Genomic DNA, 20,569 nt, shown 5'->3' on the forward strand with positions numbered 1-20,569 from the left:
TTTTATTCAACAAATGCAAACGACCATTGTCTCACGATCTACCCACTTCGTCAGAGACCCAGTTTCCACAGGACAGAGAATGATCCAATAGCGTTGGATTATCTACTTACCTAAAGAAAGTCAGGACTGACAACCTTTTTGTTTTAAATTAAAAAAACATGTAAATAAGCTTTTCTGTGAAAAGAGCGATGATCCCTATTTTGCCAGGATTGCTACGTTAAAATTAAGACTCCAGTAAAATCATGCTTATTTTTAAAAATCCAAATTGGTATACTCCTTCACCTTGTCGTGGTTATACGGGTTGAACTTGCCTTGACATGGGGGCGGGAACTGAAGTGGGCAGGTGTGGGTAATTACATGTCTCTGGCTGGCATGCCAGTATCATCCTGGCCCCAGACCATTTTTCCAGAGGCAGGAATGGGGTGGAAGGGGTACCCACCTACAAGTGGCCAATTAAACTCAGTGAAGGCCAATTCTCAAGGGCTGACAGAAATTTTCTCATCAGCCTGCGTCGTCCCTGTGGAGTTAGGAACAGGCCAGGTGCCTCGAGATGGCCAGCTCCCAGGAGCCTGTTAGCTGGATTTACTGAACAGAATTTTATAATTATGGCAGGTTAAGACATGCCTTGGAACTTATATTCAAATCTAACTGTCACAAGTTACTGGTGACATCCCTAAAGTTATTTTCAAAACTTTCATGAAAGTTCTTTCATGTTGTATTTTGTTATTCTATTCATGGTGTATTTTTTTCTTGATTTACTCAAATGGATCATATAAATTCTTCAACGGATCTGAAGTTTGGGATCTTGAACTTAGTTTCTTTATCATTGCGAGATGAAAAAAAGGCTCATTCCATGGGCTGCGTAGGGTTACTCCATGGCTTGTATAAAATTGAATATATGCCAACAGGGTGGGTTGGGGAGAGTAATGATGACAATGAAGGGTTTAAGGATTGCAAGAAATGATTGTAGTAAAGCTTCAACAACAGGTCAATGATTATTTTGCAGATTTACTTCCAAGGCAAAGAGCTGAAATGAGATTAGAGGGAGGAGATGTGAAACTAGTCAAAGGCTCAGTTGAAGAAACAGGTTTTTGAAAGATTTAAAAGTAGGGAATGATGTAGCAAGTGGAAAATTATACAAAACAAGTTCCATAATGTATGAGGTGAGGTGGGGTAGGCGGATGGGAAGACGGCAGTAGGCTGTGCTGCTGGTGGAGGTGGGCGAAGGAATAACTGTATGCTGTGGCTTGCCCAGATTATGGAGGGGGGCTGGAGGTGGTTTGGAGAGTAACTGGGTACCAAGGGTGGTGAGGTACAACCTTGGAGGGAGAGGAAGGGGGGGTGGCCTTGGTGACCAAGGGCACTCCCTGAAAGATAGTATCCCACTTCCTTTCAACACTTTTAAAAGCTTTTTTAGAAAGTCGTCCTGCCCATGGCACGGGCAGAGCAGTGTACTATTGGGGTCAGTTGGCTTGTTAACAAGTTCAATTGAACCAATTATTCATTGTCCACCTCCCTAGGCTGGCTAATCCCTCCTTGTCCAGCACTCTGGGCTTAATTCACTCCGGAATCCGTTGGGCTTTCTCTTGGGAATTTTTCAGCCAATTGGATTGGCATGCAATTTCAAAGAGCAGGACTTTCTTCCCAGTGACGGGCGGAAGTCTCACCATTAGCCAAGTCAGTCCATCCACATGTTATGGGGTGGGCGAGCTTGGGTGGGTGGCTAGGGGCTGATGTTCACCCTATTTTACATACCTTCCTGCCAAAAACATGCCCAGTGGGGGCACATAAAATCCAGCCCTGTGAGTAGGTACATAGTGATGGAGGAAGTTACGAAGGTCAAGCAAAACCAATGAAGAATTTATAAACAAGGGCAGAGATCTTGAAATCAGTTTCTGTGGTTCAGAGAGTTCCAGGTCGGCAATTACAGAGATAATAAATGTGGAAATTATGTGCAGGATAGGATGAAGAGGGCAGAATTTGGATTGATAATGGGAATTAGCCATTGTCCATGAAGGATCATAGAATCAAGCTGTGGGCCAAAGCAAGAAGGCAGTATCGATAAACTGCCAAAGAAGGTTGAACCACATTCTAGCTATCTGGTTGAATGAGCTAACTGATCCTTAAAGTTCTGAACAGACTGATTTTTATCTACACCAATGATTCTGTGACATCTTGCAGGGCAAAAAGAAACTGTGTAGCACATGGAATTCAAGTTCCCAACCGAAACTGGTTATTCTGATTTGATTATATACATACATAACGTTCAAAGACTATTTCCTCGGGTGGATGGAGCTATTACAAGGGGGCATAACTATAGGGTTCGTGGTGGGAGATACAGGACGGATATCAGAGGTAGGTTCTTTACGCAGAGAGTGGTTGGGGTGTGGAATGGACTGCCTGCAGTGATAGTGGAGTCAGACACTTTAGAAACATTTAAGCGGTTATTGGATAGGCACATGGAGCACACCAGGATGATAGGGAGTGGGATAGCTTGATCTTGGTTTCAGATAAAGCTCGGCACAACATCGTGGGCCGAAGGGCCTGTTCTGTGCTGTACTGTTCTATGTTCTATACATGCATATACAATTGGCTACAAGAGAGTGCTAATACAGATTTTAAATGGCGTTTGAGATGCTGAGGATCAGAACATTGGAAGCATGGTGCCTGGAAGTCATGAAAGGGTGGGTAAGGTGTGTCTGCCTTCTCCTTGGGCTGTTCATCAAATGAAAGGTCAAGTGGTTAATCCAGCCTAGTTCCACCAATTTAGCTGTATACAACTTGTCACAGGGAGGCACAAAACCACCATTAATTACACTCCATCCATTCTGTTCCTCACACAAAGAAATGTCCATTTTGATCATCAGAGATCAAAAAAGGTGATATGAGCACAAATACGCACATCATCTCCCTACAAAACTCACCTTTGCACTATCTTTATTACACAACATACACACATGCAGCATGTGTGCACGCACACAGACACACGCACACACATGCACATACAGATACAGAATCAGAGATGGAGGCTAGTGGAGAAAAGTGGAATTAACTGAGGTAGAAGACTAATGATCTCATTAAATGGCAGAGCAGCCTCAAGGAGTCAAATGACTTACTTCTGCTCCTATTTTCATGTTCTTCTAAGGCAATTAGACGTATTCATATTCAGTTGACGGTCTTTGAACTTTCAGCTATATACTCAAATGCTGGCTCCAGAATTGCAACTACATTCCTGTACTTGGTAGTAAATTTTTCATTTGTGGTTTAGTACATGGGGTTTTGACAACTTCTCCGTTGGGATTTGCTGGTATGAATACATAAATGGTATAAGCTTCACAAGAACCGTTCTTGTTTTGTTTTTACAGTGAATGTAATTCCTCTTGTCTACCCAGACAATGGAACTCTATGAACATCATTCATCAAACTCAATTAGCGTAATGTCCACTGAGCTTTAGCGTAAATTCCAATAATGCCATACATTCCTTCTGAATATTTAACCTGGTCACTTCTGAAAACAGAAACATTTACCTTCTTTGAAGTGTTCTTCAGGATCACATTAATGTGAACTAATACAGCCAGGAACGTACAGATGCTGGTTTTCGTACTTTCTGGGTTCTGCAGAGGAAGTAACCAAAGCAAAACAGGAGAACTGAAATGATTTATTCAATTCAATTTAACTTAGCAAATTAACTACATATCCATATAATAAGGGTAATCTGTAATTCTCCAGTCAGGAATGCTTGGGACAAAGTCATTCCTGGATTTTGGAATTCTCCAGGTTATAGAATGACATTAGAATGCCTAACCACAAATGTGTGAATATTAGATTCGGAATATTAAGAAAGGTGATGCAACATTATAAAGCAATAATAAAATTAGTTTTACCTATCCAAATACTCTATCTTCCATATTTTTGTTTCCAGAATACTGTACTAAAATTATGCTGCGAGTTGCTAGTAGCGTCTGCTCAAAACATTTCCAGACAACTACTGTTTCTGAAAATAGATTTCTGAACTGGAGAGGTTACTGTGCATTTCACAATTTTCCACTAAGTTATTCTCTCACATCTGCCTTTCCCAATGGCACTGATTCAGTCTAATGATGTTATTCTACCAGCAACCAGTACCCTCTGGTGCATAATCCAAAATGTTTGAGCCTACAGTGAGATGCATAGTTATTCTTTTGATCATAGGAAGTACCAGAGCTAAATCTAACCTCAACCCTAAATGATCTACTACCACCAGGAACATTGTGTAGCAATCTGCAATGGCGGCCAAGATTTCTTCTTATAAGCCAGGTCACTGAGGGCAATTGCAAGCCCGTTGACACCACCTCCATTATGATCAGCTAACTCGAAACAGTCTCGGGACCAAACCTGGGGCCTTCAATGCAGAGCTTAGCTTCTCAATCCCTTAACTAACTGAGCAACAAAGAAAACTGAGTTCATGCGTTTACCAGGCCAATGCAAGTTGGTTCCACTGTATTCCTTACATTATGTGGAGATGCCGGCGTCCTTACATTAAACATAGAAGTGCTTTATATACCACAGAAAAGCACAAAAAAAATCAGCTCAAGCCTCCAAACATAATGTTGTCTTCCATTAATTTGCTATGAAGAATAAACAGAAACCAAACCTTCATTTCAAATTCCACTGAGGCAAATTTACACCTTTAGAAGTCATAATATGCTGCATTAAACAGCTGTTAATTTAAATAGGGAGGAGTGCTAATTTAGTTGCTCTGCCGAAATAGTCACGTAAATTAGGAATATTGCACTGCGTTTCAATTAACTATAAAAGGATTTTTACTTTGAGCCATAATTATAACTCTGGAGATTCTTTTTAAAGCGCTACTTACCAAACAATTCCCTACACAATGAGTCTACACTAATTAGAAAAAAATAATGAAACTGCCCTTCCTTTTATGCAACCATCAATTTACCATTACTCATCTTATTCTATAATTTTGCTTTTAGGGCAGATGATATTACAGCAATTAATTCTTTTATAATGCAACATCTGCAGTAATAATCAACAGTAGTGAAGACTAGAGAATATCATAGGCCAATTTCTGGAAAGTAGCTTAGGTTTGAGGATTTAGAGTTCAGGTAATGAAGATGACAATTATTTGTCAACTATGATATACAAACTTGGATTTACAGAAGGCACTTTTATTCTGTGCAAATGCACGCTTGCTTCTCACACTGTCTTTTGCCCTCACCATCCATTCCATTGCTCGCCCCAGTAACTATTCCAGTCTAAAACAGACTTTATAAACTCAGTGGCCAGGTCAATCCTGAGCTGAGTTTCCAAATCTTTATCCTCTCAAACCTCAAAACCCCCATTTATTTCTACTTGGTAACATTTTCTCTATCTGCCCCTACCTCTCAACTGCATCTTTGTCACTTCCAGACTGGGTTATTTGAATTCTTGCCTGGCTGGTCTCCCATTCCCTAAACATCCTAAACTCTGCTTTCTATATCCTTTTTCATAACAAGTCCTACTCATCCAGCTATCCTGTTATTGCTGACCTACACTGACTAACAGTTTCAGAAGAGCTCAAATTTAAAAGCTTCAATTTCCAATTTAAATCCTTTGCCCTATCCCATCACTGTACCTTTCTCCAGCAACACATTCGAATGCAAACACTGACATAAGTAAAAGTAAAGTTAAGTTGATTTATTAGTCAAAAGTAAGGCTTACATTAACACTACAATGAAGTTACTGCGAAATTCCCCTAGTCGCCACACTCCGGCGCCTGTTCGGGTCAATGCACCTAACCAGCACGTCTTTCAGGATGCGGGAGGAAACTGGAGCACCCGGAGGAAACCCACGCAGACACGGGGAGAACTTGAAAACAGTGACCCAAGCTGGGAATCGAACCAGAGTCCCTGGCGCAGTGAAGCAGTAGTGCTAACCACTGTGCTACCACGCTGCCCCATGCACCACATCTCTCTTCAAACCATTATGAAGAAGAAAAAAGCAACAAACCAATTATTTAAGGTTTTCCAACAAAGTTGAACAATGAAATTGGAAAGGAAACGATTTGCCATCCTATTTACAATTACATCATTGTTATGATCCCAGCTGATATTACGACTGGACAAGTCAGATCACAGGATGGAACCTGTTTGATTGATCCTAACTTTTATTACTCATTTAGAGACATGGAGGGCGTTACTGAACAGAGTCACAGGAGTCTGCTGATGAACTTTTAACAAAAGAATAAAACATTTATTAAACATGAGAAGATGAACTATAATACATTACTCCTTCACCCACAACTATACCTTCATGGATATATACAGATTGATAACGATAATTTGAGATACAAAGACTATTTAATACTCTAATGCTCACAGTAAGTACAGTCCACATAAACCAAGAGGTGAACTGTGGTCAGACACACCACGCTCTTAATCCAGATGCCACCTTAAACTATTCGTATGGATCTCTTATCAATTCCTGTCCCTCCCTGGTTTTTGGAACCACCTTATTGAGTTTGGGACTTGCTCGCTGTTCCATTTTGTGTTCTACTTATTCAGGCACTTTCTTCTAACTGAACTAAAACTACTTTTCTGTTTCCTCTCCCATCTCTGTGGGCCCCCCTCTCTGGACCTGAGTTTTCTGGACCCCCGAGTTTTTTTTCCACCTTGTGTTTATTTTAACTTCCCTTCAAGAGTTGTAAAACCTCATTAAATATGCAGGTATACAAAGAACTCCAGACCAGCTATCTCCACTTTAAAATGAAACTAGACCCAGGTTCCACTTTTTTAACTCAAGTACAACTTAGCTAACTACCTCTATTTCCTAACACCATTAATTGCTGCACTGGGCAATAACTGGTGCCAGATTTGTACATTCTTGAAGCTCCAAGTTCGGCATTTTCCAGTCACCCATGAGAAGCAACATGTTCACCTTGTGCTGGCCCACAAGATCCATCCTGAGCAGTCCTACACAGTCCAGGAATGGTCAATCCATGAAAACTCACCCCTCATGTTCTTTTGATCACTGTCTTTGTTCCTCCCCCTACCTTCAAGTAACAGTCTTTATCAAAAAGTGCACCAAGCATTGACCTATTGCTATATATGTTGGTTCCTCGCTCACCCTCCTCTGAAGCAGTTGTTGTTTCTTGTTGTTGTCTCTTCCTCTCTCCCCCTCCCAATTTGGGGTGTCAGCAATGAAAGAAGCTCAAAAGTGACTCTGTCGCTCTGTCCCTCTTTCCCTGGCTCCTCTGGGCCACAACAGTAACATCAGCGACACTTCTCTCTAAGTTGCAGGCAGCAGCCACAGCAAGATTAGCACCAATTATTCTCCTCACCATCCACAATGATTGGTCCTTTTCAGGAGATATAACTGGTGTCAATCTTTGCACATTTTTATCAGCATTTGCTTAAGAGATTCAGATTACAAACATGCATCTCCTCACCCAATAACTACAGTTTCAGTTTATCAGAGCACAAGTAAATTTCTAGTTAATATCTGCATACAAGTAAACTCAATTAACATCTATGTCATTAGAGAATAACTCCAGAGGCCTCAGCTGTGACTGATATTCTTTTTAGTTTAAAATGCCAATCCAAAAACTGGATTGTTAAATGCTGGTGGCAGAAATAGTCACTTGCAATAGCTAAGAACGAATTTGAACAAAACAGCACCAAAACTCATGCTGACTACCACCTGCTATAACAGATCTCATTCCTATCTCTCTAACCTCTTCCAGACCTAGAACTCTCAAGCTTTCTGTGCTCCTCCAGTTTTGGCCTCTTTAGCAACTCCAATTTTAATCACTCCATCACTGGCAGACATGCCTTCAGTTGCCTTGGACCAAAAGCTCTGGATTTTCCTCCCTAAACATTTCACCTCTCTCCTCCTTCAAGGATTCGCTTGAAACCTACCTCTTTGACCCAGCCCATGATCACATCTTGTTATGTGGCATGGCGTAAATGTTTTTCGATTATTCTGCTGCAAAGAACCATGGGATATTTTATGATATTTAAGACATTCACTAGATTGATTCCAGAGATGGGGGGTTTTCTTATGAAGAGGGATTGAGCGGTTTCGGCCTATTCTCTCCAGAGTTTAGAAGAATGAGGGGAGATCTAATTGAAGTATAAATGATGATAAAGGCAATTGACAAAGTAGACATAGTGTGATGTTAGTGTCCCTTTAAGAAAGGTCTTCTTTTGAACATGATTTCGGCAACTCTCAGTTTCAGTGGTTTCTTGGTTCACAGCTTCAATGGTGTCATTGTTGCCTGCTTGACTACGATGAGTCCTTTTATTGCTTCTTAACTAGTTTAAATGGGGTTGTTTGTGTTTACTCTGGGATTAGTTTTACGATCCTGCATTGTTAGGGGAAAAGGCCATGTGTCTTGGGCAGTTTTTTTCCCCAGTGAGTTTAAAGTTTTAGTTTTGAGAGTTCTGAGGCTGTAGTTTAGTTTTGTAGTTTTCGCAGGGGCATCAAACAAGAAAGAAGCTTAAGTTCTCTGTTCTATTTGGAGATTCTGCTGGTTATCTCAAGGAAACATTTTGCCTTTCGGAAGGAAAGTGCAGCCTTCAAAAAGACTCAATTCCAGTCAAGTGAGATTTAACCTACTCTGTATTAAGCCCGTGAAAAACATTTTCTCCGTGAAAGGTTCTGGTTTGTTGGAACACCTTTAATACTCAATTAAGAGCTAACAGATTATTGTGGTTGTTTTCTTTCTTTTTTGTTTGTAATTGTTAAAAGGTATTGCTAATTTTCTTACTATACATGTTAAGTATATTCTTAAATAAACTTTGTTTGATAAAAGCTTCCTATTGGGTTGTTGAATCATACCTGAAGTGAAACATATCATGTTCATTCGAGCCAAATACAATGTAAAAAAAAAACTTATGGTTCGGGCAGTCTCCATAAAGCACTTTGGAGTTTCTGCCCTGACTCATTACAGTAGAGAGGATGTTTCCTCTTGTGGGGCAATCCAGAACAAGAGGTGATAGTTTTAGGAGAAGGGGGAGCAGATTTAAAACAGAAATGAGGAGAAATTACTTGTCTCAAAAGGAATCTGTGGAATTCACTATCCCAGAGTGCGGTGGATGCCGAGAGATTGAGTAAATTGAAGGAACAGACTGTTAGGCTGCCTGATCAGAAACCCCAAGGTATATTATGGAGCCAGACTAGACCCCAACAATTTTTCTATTTTGCCATAAATGTGAGAATAGGATACTTCACTCCAGGAGTGATTCTACTGACAAATTAGGGTTCTTTTATCAAAACAAGCTTTATTCATAACACAGTTTACCTATAGCTCAAACAAAATGTAGTACTTTTAACAGTTGAATAACCTTTAAACATGAAAAAAACCTCAACTTCTTATTGTTCTTCAGTCCATATTCAGCAATATTTCTCTGATAGATTCAAACCCCACTTAAAAATTAGTTAGCAACATCAAGCATACTTTGTTTGACTTGGGTTAACAGCTCTGGAGCTTTCAGAGAGAGAGAACTTCCAGGCTTCTCCCTTTATCCAGCTGCAGTCAGCAACTGCATTTCTTAACATGAAAATGTTTTTCTGCTACAAGCCTAGCTCCTCCCATTTTTAATATCACACCACTCTGTCTCTGTATACCTAACTCACCTTATTACTTGATTCAAAAAACACCCATTAAAACTTCTGCTAAATAAACACTTATACGACTAAAATGAGTCATTATCCTGCTTTTTCAGCATCTGCTGCATTCCTTCCAGAAAACCTCATTCTAAAGAAAAACACTGCCTCTTAAAGCAGTCCCCCCACTTAAACATAGAATCATAGAATCCCACAGTGCAGGAGGCCATTCAGCCCATCGAGTCTGCACCGACCACAATCCCACCCAGGCTCTAAACCCATAACCCCATGCATTTACCCCCCCTGACATTAAGGGGCAATTTACCATGACCAATCCACCTATCCCACACATCTTTGCACTGTGGGAGGAAACCCACGCACAACAGGGAGAACGTGCAAACTCCACACAGACAGCGACCCAAGCCGGGAATCGAACCCGGGTCCCTGGCGCAGTCAGGCAGCAGTGCTAACCACTGATAAAATATATCTAAATAGCACAGTCTCATCACAAGATAGACAGACTTTTAATTAGCAATGGGTTGAAGGGTTATGGAGAAGGGGCAGGGAAGTGGAGTTGAGGCCGAGATGAGATCAGCTGTGATCATATTAAATGGCGGAGCAGGCTAGAAGGGCTGAATTCCCTACTCATGCTCCTAGTTCCTATGTTACATGTCTATATGTTATTTTTGTTGCTGACATGTCTGTAACTGACCAACTCTTAAGAACTAACAATAGAAGTTACATTTCTGCAGCAGTTATTTGGACTTGATTAATGTCAACCAAAGCACTCAGAGGCTGTTCTATTTTCTACACTTACTTTCTTCTGAAGACAGATGATATTACACAAGTGGCAGTGATCATATTTAACTCAAGTATAATAGACCATTATTGGAATGTCATTGGTAAAGTGAAACCCTACAGGAAAGCAAATTAATTACTGAAATATGAATTCCTGCAACTGGCATTTTGAGGGGTACTGATCTGACTGATGTCCCTCTACCGCTCTGCATTATCCAAATAGATTTCAAGAATGGCATTAAGAATACAAGAGAAATGATTAGATTTAATTAATACTGTTTTACTTACGTAACTGAAGCATTGCCAGAAAGAATCAATAAATTCAGGATATTTCTGTAGTATCAAGATGATAAACCATTCAATTAAGTATTTTACAGATGCCTGATTATCACTGAAACCAGACTGATAAACAGTTTCAATGATGCTGCTCAGAAAAACCTGTGGAACAGATAACAGTTTTAGTTTAAACATATGGGCACCACACCAATTAGAAGATGCCACTACTATGCTGCTGGTGATTGCAACCTGAAGGCAAACCTGCTTACGAACATATGAGTTAGGAGCAGGAGTAGGCCATTTGGCCCCTCGATCCTTCTTCGCCATTGAATAAGGTCATGGCTTATCTGATTGTAAGCTCAACTCCACACCTCCTGACTATCCCTGAAAACCTTTCATCCCCTTGCTTATCAAGAATCTGTCCACCTCTGCCTTAAAAAATTTCAAAGACTCCTTCACCACCTTGAAAGGCAGAAAGTTCCAGAGACTCAAGAGCACTCTCAACGGAAAGAAATTCTCCTAATCTCTGTCTTAAATGAGTAACTCCTTATTTTTAAATAGTGACCACTTGTTCTAAATTCTCCCACAAGAGGAAACATCCTCTCCACATCCACCTTATCAAGACCCCTCAGCACCTAATACGTTTCAATTAAGTCGCCCTTTAGTCTTCTAAACTCCAGTAGAAAAAAGCCATGGATCACTGAAGGATGGCGGCACAGTGGGACAGTGGTTAGCACTGCTGACTTACAGCACCAGGGGCCTGGGTTCAATTCCGGCCTTGGGTCACTGTCTGTGTGCAGTTTGCACATTCTCCCCGTGTCTGCATGGGTTTCCTCCAGGTGCTCCAGTTTCCTCCCATAATCCAAAGATTTGCAGGTTCGGTAGATTGGCCATGCTAAACTGCCCTTTAGTATCTCAAGATATGTAGATCAGGGAGATTAGCAGGGTAAATACGTGGGTTTACGGGGATAGGGCCTGGGTAAGATGCTCCGTTGGGGAGTCAGTGCAGACTCGGTGGGCTGAATGTCTTTCTTTCTCTGGTTGATCTGATTGTTGGAGGGGATAGCACAGATAATTGTATGGTTTTTGCACTTTAAAATAAAATGTAATTGTGATGCATTGTGACTACTTCAGAGGATTGTTTGTGGTGAATTTAAAAATTAAACTAAACTGGAGGGATTTTATGATGGACAGGAAGACCTGGTCAAAACTGGCTTTAATCGGCTGTTGACCCAGATACTAACATTTGGAAAAAAGAAAATGCCTTCACGGTCAATTTGTTATTGTGTCTTTGTGACTGTAAATTATAGCCTGCAGTTTACAACATTTCTACCTGGCCCATTTGAGGTAGCAGTACGAGCAGCGTCTGCCAAATTCTGTTCTTTAGTCGATGTAGCATAGAGTTCACATAATATCGGCCTTTCGACTTCCTCAGCTCTTCATCCTGTGAATTCATGAAATAGCGATATGTGGTTTAGGTTCGGAAGTCTGGAGTTAGATCCAAAACGAGATAAACAATCCTACTTTTTGGCTAAGCACCTGACTGCACATTGATGAAAGACCGATTGTAAAAATAAGTTCCAACATCCAAGAAGCATCATTATAAATAGACTTTCAATTCGCAGCACCCTTTTTGATAAATCACACGACTAAATTACAAGTTCTAAAAATACACAAGAGCTGAAAAGATTACATATTACTCTGTAAAGATTTTAAATAAATCCAAGAACACGACCGTCTATTCAATTTTCACTGAAAGGAATGGCACAGGCAAACAAGTGTTGCCAACATATGATCCAGGAGTGGATCTCTAGCAACATCACTCCCAGGTGAGCATGTGGAGAGGTCTCCACGTGTGTAGAGTGATACTGGCAGGCTGGGTATAGCAGAGTGACGTCACTGGACTTCCACACATGCATGGACTGCCATCTTGCATTGGCAAGAGACACGGTGTTAGCAAAATGGTGTGTGGCACACCTTAGGCGTGAAATGTGAATGCATATGCTGCCTACCACAATGGATGCTTTGGCACTTGTAAAAGTGGCACATTATCAGTGTACTTGTAGGCCCATCCCAATCTAAATATGTGAGCTAGAGATGCAAGTCATCTGAATCCCTGTCTCACAAGTGTAAAAAGTTAGCAATTACTTTTCAAATTGCCAAAGGACAGATGGATAATTAGCTTCAAAATTCAAACTTGTGCGCAAGTCAATCCCTCCTTCCCCCCAAACTCAATGTACAATGTACTTTAATGCTTACAGAAATCTAAATTGTATATTAAGTAGTAAAGGCAGTGTCAGTAATCCTAGTAGCAGACAGATCAGGCAAAAGCAAGACAGAGAGCAAGGGAAGTCCAGATTAAACTGCCTTTATTTCAATGCAAGAGGCCTGACGGGCAAGGCAGATGAACTCAGAGCATGGATGGGTACGTGGGACTGGGATATTATAGCAATTACTGAAACACGGCTAAGGGACGGACAGGACAGGCAGCTCAATGTTCCAGGGGTCAGATGCTATAGGAAAGATAAAACAGGAGGTGAGAGAGGAGGGGGAGTTGCACTTTTGATTAGGGAAAACATCACGGCAGTACTGAGAGGGGATATATCCAAGGATTCGGCCACTGAGTCTATATGGGTAGAACTGAGAAATAAGAAGGGGGAAATCACTTTGATAGGGTTGTACTGTAGCCCCCCAAATAGTCAGCGGGAAATTGTGGAGCAAATATGTAAGGAGATTACAGATAGCTCCAAGAAAAATAGGGAATTTTAACTTTCCCAACATTGACTGGGACAGCCATAGTATTGGAGGGTTGGATGGAGAGAAATTTGTTGAGTGTATTCAGGAGGAATTTCTCATTCAGTATGTGGATGGCCCGACTAGAGAGGGGGCAAAACTTGACCTCCTCTTGGGAAATAAGGAAGGGCAGGTGACAGAAGTGTTAGTGAAGGGTCACTTTGGGACCAGTGACCATAATTCTATTAGTTTTAAGATAGCTATGGAGAATGATAGGTCTGGCCAAAGTTAAAATTCAAAATTGGGGCAAGACCAATTTTGATGGTATCAGGCAGGAACTTTCAACAGTTAATTGGGGGAATCTGTGGGAAGGCAAAGGGACGTCTGGTAAGTGGGAGGCTTTTAAAAGTGTGTTAACCAGTATTCAGGGTAAACACATTTCTCTTAGAGTGAAGGGCAAGGCTGGCAGACGTAGGGAACCCTGGATGACTTGGGATATTGAGGCCCTGGTCAAGAAGAAGAAGGAGGCACATGACATGCATAGGCAGCTGGGATCAAGCGAATCCCTTGAAGAGTATAGGGGGTGTAGGAGTAGAGTTAGAGTTAAGAAAGAAATCAGGAGGGCAAAAAGGGGACATGAAATTGTTTTGGCAGATAAGGCAAAGGAGAATCCAAAGAGCTTCTACAAATACATAAAGGGCAAAAGAGTAATAAGGGAGAGAGTAGGGCCTCTTAAGGATCAACAAGGTCATCTATGTGCAGATCCACAAGAGATGGGTGAGATCCTAAATAAATATTTCTCATCAGTATTTACTGTTGAGAAAAACATGGATGTTAGGGAACTTGGGGAAATAAATAGTGATATCTTGAGGGGTGTACATATTACAGAGAAAGAGGTGCTGGAAGTCTTAAAACGCATCAAGGTAGATAAATCCCCGGGACCTGATGAAGTGTATCCCAGGACATTGTGGGAGGCTAGGGAGGAAATTGCGGATCCCCTAGCAGAGATATTTGAATCATCGATAGCCACAGGTGAGGTGCCTGAAGATTGGAGGGTGGCAAATGTTGTGCCTTTGTTTAAAGGGTGCAGGGAAAATCTGGGAACAACAGGCCAGTGAGCCTCACATCTGTGGTGGGTAAGTTGTTGGAAGGTATTTTAAGAGACAGGATCTACAGGCATTTAGGACTGATTAGGGACAGTCAGCATAGCTTTGTGAGTGGAAAATCATGTCTCACAAATTTGATTGAGTTTTTTGAAGGGGTAACCAAGAAGGTAGATGAGGACCGTGCAGTTGATGTTGTCTACACGGACTTTAGCAAAGCCTTTGACAAGGTACCGCATGGTAGGTTGTTACGCAAGGTTAAATTTCACGGGATCCAGGGTGAGTTAGCTAAATGGATACAAAATTGGCTTCTTGACAGAAGCCAGAGGTTGGTTGCAGAGGGTTGTTTTTCAAACTGGAGGCCTGTGACCAGCGGTGTGCCTCAGGGATCAGTGCTGGGTCCACTGTTACTTGTCATTTATATTTGTCATTTATATTAATGATTTGGATGGGAATATAGGAGGCATGGTTCCTAAGTTTGCAAAAGGCACCAAGATTGGTGGCATAGTGGACAGTGAAGAAAGTTATCTCCGATTGCAACGGGATCTTGGTCAATTGGGCCAGTGGGCTGAAGAATGGCAGATGGAGTTTAATTTAGATAAATGCGAGGTGATGCATTTTGGTAGATTGAACCAGTTAATGGTAGGGCATTGGGAAGAGTTACAGAACAAAGAGATCTAGGGGAAGAGGTTCATAGCTCCTTGAAAGTGGAGTCACAAGTGGACAGAGTGGTGAAGAAGGCATTCAGCGTGCTTGGTTTCATTGGTCAAAACATTGAATACAGGAGTTGGGACATCTTGAAGTTGTACAAGACATTGGAAAAGCCACATTTGGAATACCGTGTACAGTTCTGGTCATCCTATTATAGAAAGGATATTCTTAAATTAGAAAGAGTACAGAAAAGATTTACTAGGATGCTACCGGGACTTGATGGTTTGAGTTGTAAGGAGAGGCTGAATAGGCTGGGGCTTTTATCTCTGGAACGTAGGAGGCTGAGGGGTGACCTCATAGAGGTCTATAAAATAATGAGGGGCATAGACAAGGTAGATAGTCAATATCTTTTCCCAAAGGTAGGGGAGTCTAAAACTAGAGGGCATAGCTTTAAGGTTAGAGAGGAGAGATACAAAAGTGTCCAGAGGGGCAATTTTTTCACACAGAGGGTGGTGAGTGTCTGGAACAAGCTGCCAGAGGTAGTAGTAGAGGCGGGTACAATTTTATCTTTTAAAAAGCATTTAGATAGTTACATGGGTACGATGGGTATAGCGGGATATGGGCCAAATGTGGGCAATTGGGATTAGTTTAGGGGTTTTAAAAAAAAAAGGGTGGCATGGACAAGTTGGGCCGAAGGGCCGGTTTCCATGCTTTAAACCTCTATGACTCTATAACATAGCTTCTAAGTACGTATTCTATTTTTAAAAAAGCCTAAATGTTAAAGTTGCAAAATACAACTCGGTTTCCTGGTACTTGGACAGTTACATGGGTAGGATGGGTATAGAGGGATATGGGCCAAGTGCGGACAATTGGCTTAGGGGTTTAAAAAAAAAGGGACAGCCTGTTTTCATGTTGTAAACCTCTATGGCTCTACGTAAGTAATCAAAAGTAATTTCTAATTTTTCACAATTTCCCTTTAAAAAGACTCAATAATTGGAATCTCAACTGAGTTTTTAAATCATGGCTTTTTGTTTTTGAAATCATTTTAATAAAGATATAAATAACAAATGCTGGAATCTAAAAATATTCCATCAGTATAAGTAATTAAATAGTGTTGATGCACCAGAGAAATTAGCCATATTGCACATGCTATGACTGAATAACCCAATACAGCACTGGGCAAAAACATGAAGATGTTAGGGAGTGGCTTGGCCTTCAAATAATATTTTTATAATTGTGTTAAAGAGGCAAGCACGATTCAGTATATATGTTTGACAATATAGTTATTCTTTTTTAATTGTGCACAAGTCTATATTTTGGACATTAGTAGTTGGGAGAAGAAAAATGCTGGATGAAACACATCTCAAAGCAATCTGAGCGATTTGTAGGCCCTGTTGGCCAAACTAAGTAACCACAGGATGATGTATTCTCAATACAAAAAAGCAGTGTCAACCACCGTTAACACTGAAGAAGCCCATCACAGCATCACCTATTGGAGTAACAGGTATTTAAATTAAGTTCTTAAATGGAAGATGCATAACTGACACCAGATATGGATACAAAACTCAATTTTCTCAGCAGTGTAGTCACATGGTCCTATGGTTAGGCTCCTTTCTGCTATTAAGCTGAACTATACTTCACTTCCATGTGTGATCATAATACAGCACCAGAATCTATCTTACTTATTCAGTAACAAACCACCCTAATGCGTGCAAATGCCAGAGGTACTTGTTCTAGGAAGCTTACCTTCTCAAAGAGTTTGCTGACAAGAGTCTCAATGAATTTCTTGTGCAATGAATTCGACCCATTCAATTGACAGAGGAAGTTAATTGCCCAAATCCGCACAGTTTGATCATCTCTGTTTTCACTACCAAGGTGGTAAAATGACAAAAAAAAATCAATTATTTTAGAAGTTACTAAGTGTCATCCAAATAATGTTCACAAAATGCTACCATTTCCAGCCTCACTTAAGGAATATCATAGCATCATAGAATCCTACAGTGCAGAAGGAGGCCATTCGGCCCATCAAGTCTGCACCAACCACAATCCCACCCAGGACCTATCCCCATAACTCCATGCATTTACCCTGCTAACCCGCAATTTAGCATGGCCAATGTGCCTAACCCGCACATCTTGGGACTGTTGGAGGAAACCGGAACACCTGGGGGAAACCCACGCAGACATGGGGAGAATGTGCAAACTCCACACAGTGACCCAAGCCAGGAATTGAACCCAGGTCTGAGGCAGCAGTGCTAACCACTGTGCCACCCATTTAATAAAAAGATGTTTTTCTGAGAACATTTACTTTCCAATTCCTGTTCAGTGTTTACTTCCACGTAACCTCTCCAGGTCAAACACCACCTATGCCAAATGTGCAACCTGGTAAATGACCAGTTCCCAGGTGCCTGCTAATGTTGTTCTAACCCAGCCATCATTAGGTATGCAAAAAAGCTTTCCATGTGCTCACTGCTCTTTTATTCGAAGCATTCTGACTAATAGTCAACTAAGAAACCACTGATCTCATGAACCGTTTCAATGTGTTCAAATAACATTTTAAAGAAAATAACACAAGTAATGACTGTGAAAATCGTTCTCAAAAAAATTGCAAGGAAGAACGATGCATAAGTGGCATGCTTTCAAAAGTGTGTTAACCAGGGTTCAAGGTAAACACATTCCTCTTAGAGTGAAGGGCAAGGCTGGCAGAAGTCGGGAACCCTGGATGACTCGGGATATTGAGGCCCTGATCAAGAAGAAGAAAGAGGCACATGACGTGCATAGGCAGCTGGGGTCAAGTGAATCACTTGAAGAGTATAGTGGGTGTAGGAGTAGAATTGAGGGAGAAATCAGGAGGGCAAAAAGGGGATACGAAATTGTTTTGGCAGATAAGGCAAAGGAGAATCCAAAGAGCTTCTACAAATACATAAAGGCCAAAAGAATAACAAGGGAGAGAGTAGGGCCTCTTAAGGACCAACAAGGTCATCTATGTGCAGATCCACAAGAGATGGGTGAGATCCTAAATGAATATTTCTCATCAGTATTTACTGTTGGGAAAAGCATGGATGTTAGAGAACTTGGGGAAATAAATAGTGATGTCTTGAGGAGTGTACATATTAGAGGAGGAGGTGCTGGAAGTCTTAAAGTGCATCAAGGTAGATAAATCTGCGGGACCTGATGAGGTGTATCCCAGGATGTTGTGGGAGGCTAGGGAGGAAATTGCGGGTCCCCTAGCCGAGATATTTGAATCATCGATAGTCACGGGTGAGGTGCCTGATGATTGGAGAGTGGCAAATGTTGTGCCTTTGTTTAAAAAGGGCTGAAGGGAAAAGCCTGGGACCTACAGGCCAGTGAGCCTCACATCTGTGGTGGGTAAATTGTTGGAAGGTATTTTGAGAGACAGGATCTACAGGCATTTAGAGATGCAAGGACTGATTAGGGACAAAGGGATTTTCCACTTTGAGAGTGGAAAATCATGTCTCACAAATTTGATTGAGTTTTTTGAAGGGGTAACCAAGAAGGCAGATGAGGGCAGTGCAGTTGATGTTGTCTACATGGACTGACAAGGTACCGCATGGTAGGTTGTTGCATAAAGTTAAATCTCACGGGATCGAGGGTGAGGTATCTAAATGGATACAAAATTGGCTTCTTGACAGAAGCCAGAGGGTGGTTGTAGAGAGTTGTTTTTCAAACTGGAGGTCTGTGACCAGTGGTGTGCCTCAGGGATCAGTGCTGGGCCCACTGTTATTTGTCATTTATATTAATGATTTGGATGAGAATATAGGGGGCATGGTTAGTAAGTTTGCAGATGACACCAAGATTGGTGGCATAGTGGACAGTGAAGAAAGTTATCTCCAATTGCAATGGGATCTTGATCAATTGGGCCAGTGGGCTGATGAATGGCAGATGGAGTTTAATTTAGACAAATGCGAGGTGATGCATTTTGATAGATTGAACCAGGGCAGGACTTACTCAGTTAATGGTAGGGCGTTGGGGAGAGTTACAGAACAAAGGGATCTAGGGGTACATGTTCATAGCTCCTTGAAAGTGGAGTCACAGGTGGACAGAGTGGTGAAGAAGGCATTCGGCATGCTTGGTATCATCGGTCAGAACATTGAATACAGGAGTTGGGACGTCTTGTTAAAGTTGTACAAGACATTGGTAAGGCCACACTTGGAATACTGTGTGCAATTCTGTTCATCCTATTATAGAAAGGATATTATTAACTAGAAAGAGTCCAGAAAAGATTTACTAGGATGCTACCGGGACTTGATGGATTGAGTTATAAGGAGAGGCTGAATAGACTGGGACTTTTTTCTCTGGAGCGTAGGAGGCTGAGGGGTGACCTTATAGAGGTCTATAAAATAATGAGGGGCATAGACAAGGTAGATAGTCAATATCTTTTCCCAAAGGTAGGGGAGTCTAAAACTAGAGGGCATAGGTTTAAGGTGAGAGATACAAAAGTGTCCAGAGGGGTAATTTTTTCACACAGGGTGGTGAGTGTCTGGAACAAGCTGCCAGAGGTAGTAGTAGAGGCGGGTACAATTTTATCTTTTAAAAAGCATTTAGATAGTTACATGGGTACGATGGGTATAGAGGGATATGGGCCAAATGTGGGCAATTGGGATTAGTTTAGGGGTTTTTAAAAAAAAAGGGTGGCATGGACAAGTTGGGCCGAAGGGCCTGTTTCCATGCTTTAAACCTCTATGACTCTATAACATAGCTTCTAAGTACGTATTCTATTTTTAAAAAAGCCTAAATGTTAAAGTTGCGAAATACAACTCGGTTTCCTGGTTACACTGCCACAGTGGTTAAACCGACAATTAACCAAAATCTCAATCTTAAAAGGTCACTGTTACTCCCCTCATCCATGTGACAAAGCGACTGGATTGCCCCACAAGTATGTGGTCCTTCACACTTTAGGAAAAATATATTTAATGGGGAGTAACAAAGCCAACAGTTAAGCTCCCTGTTTTTGTTTTCAACTATCAACTCTCTGTGGCAAGACAAATTTCTTTCTCAGGGAGCACTTTACCCAAGTTATGCTGAACAAGCATATTTATTTCACACTGTACTGAAAAGACGTGAGATGCAATCAAAATGTTTCAGTAACAATTACATCCTGATTAGGGCATGGGAAGATGTCCTTGATGCAACATACTTGGTGCAAGACAGAGGGTGCTGACTCGGTAAGCATCTAATTCTGTGCAAAAAAGATGGGAAATTTTCTTGATTCAAACACCTGCAAGCATTCATGTCCAGACTCTATTCACTGGAGAATGAGACAGTTTTTTAACATTGAGATTTGAAAGTATTTTCAAACAATGTATTTCAAGTTAAGCAAATGACATATTCCTTTAATCAGCATGACTCGATTGACATTATTGCAATCTGATTACCAGGAGAAGTGGTTCCCCCAAACTTAGGG

The 20,569-nt window shown here is 41.2% G+C and overlaps 1 protein-coding gene across 4 annotated transcripts in view; it reads right to left on the reverse strand.

Annotated features, from left to right (window-relative positions):
• Nucleotides 1-20,569, reverse strand: part of tarbp1 (TAR (HIV-1) RNA binding protein 1) — a 170,546-nt gene that overhangs the window by 66,268 nt on the left and 83,709 nt on the right. For all 4 annotated transcript variants that reach the window (XR_013499614.1, XM_078229496.1, XM_078229497.1 and 1 more), the window contains exons 20-23: nucleotides 16,894-17,014; nucleotides 11,994-12,104; nucleotides 10,673-10,822; nucleotides 3,529-3,615 (exon numbers count right to left, since the gene is read on the reverse strand). Coding sequence is in view for 3 of the 4 variants with exons in the window: in XM_078229496.1 (XP_078085622.1) it covers nucleotides 3,529-3,615; nucleotides 10,673-10,822; nucleotides 11,994-12,104; nucleotides 16,894-17,014 (469 nt within the window). In the remaining variant the exon portion in view is untranslated. The remainder of the gene's footprint in view (nucleotides 1-3,528; nucleotides 3,616-10,672; nucleotides 10,823-11,993; nucleotides 12,105-16,893; nucleotides 17,015-20,569) is intronic.

Source organism: Mustelus asterias, chromosome 15 (assembly GCF_964213995.1).
Source record: "Mustelus asterias chromosome 15, sMusAst1.hap1.1, whole genome shotgun sequence".
NCBI classification, from domain to species: Eukaryota; Metazoa; Chordata; class Chondrichthyes; order Carcharhiniformes; family Triakidae; genus Mustelus; species Mustelus asterias.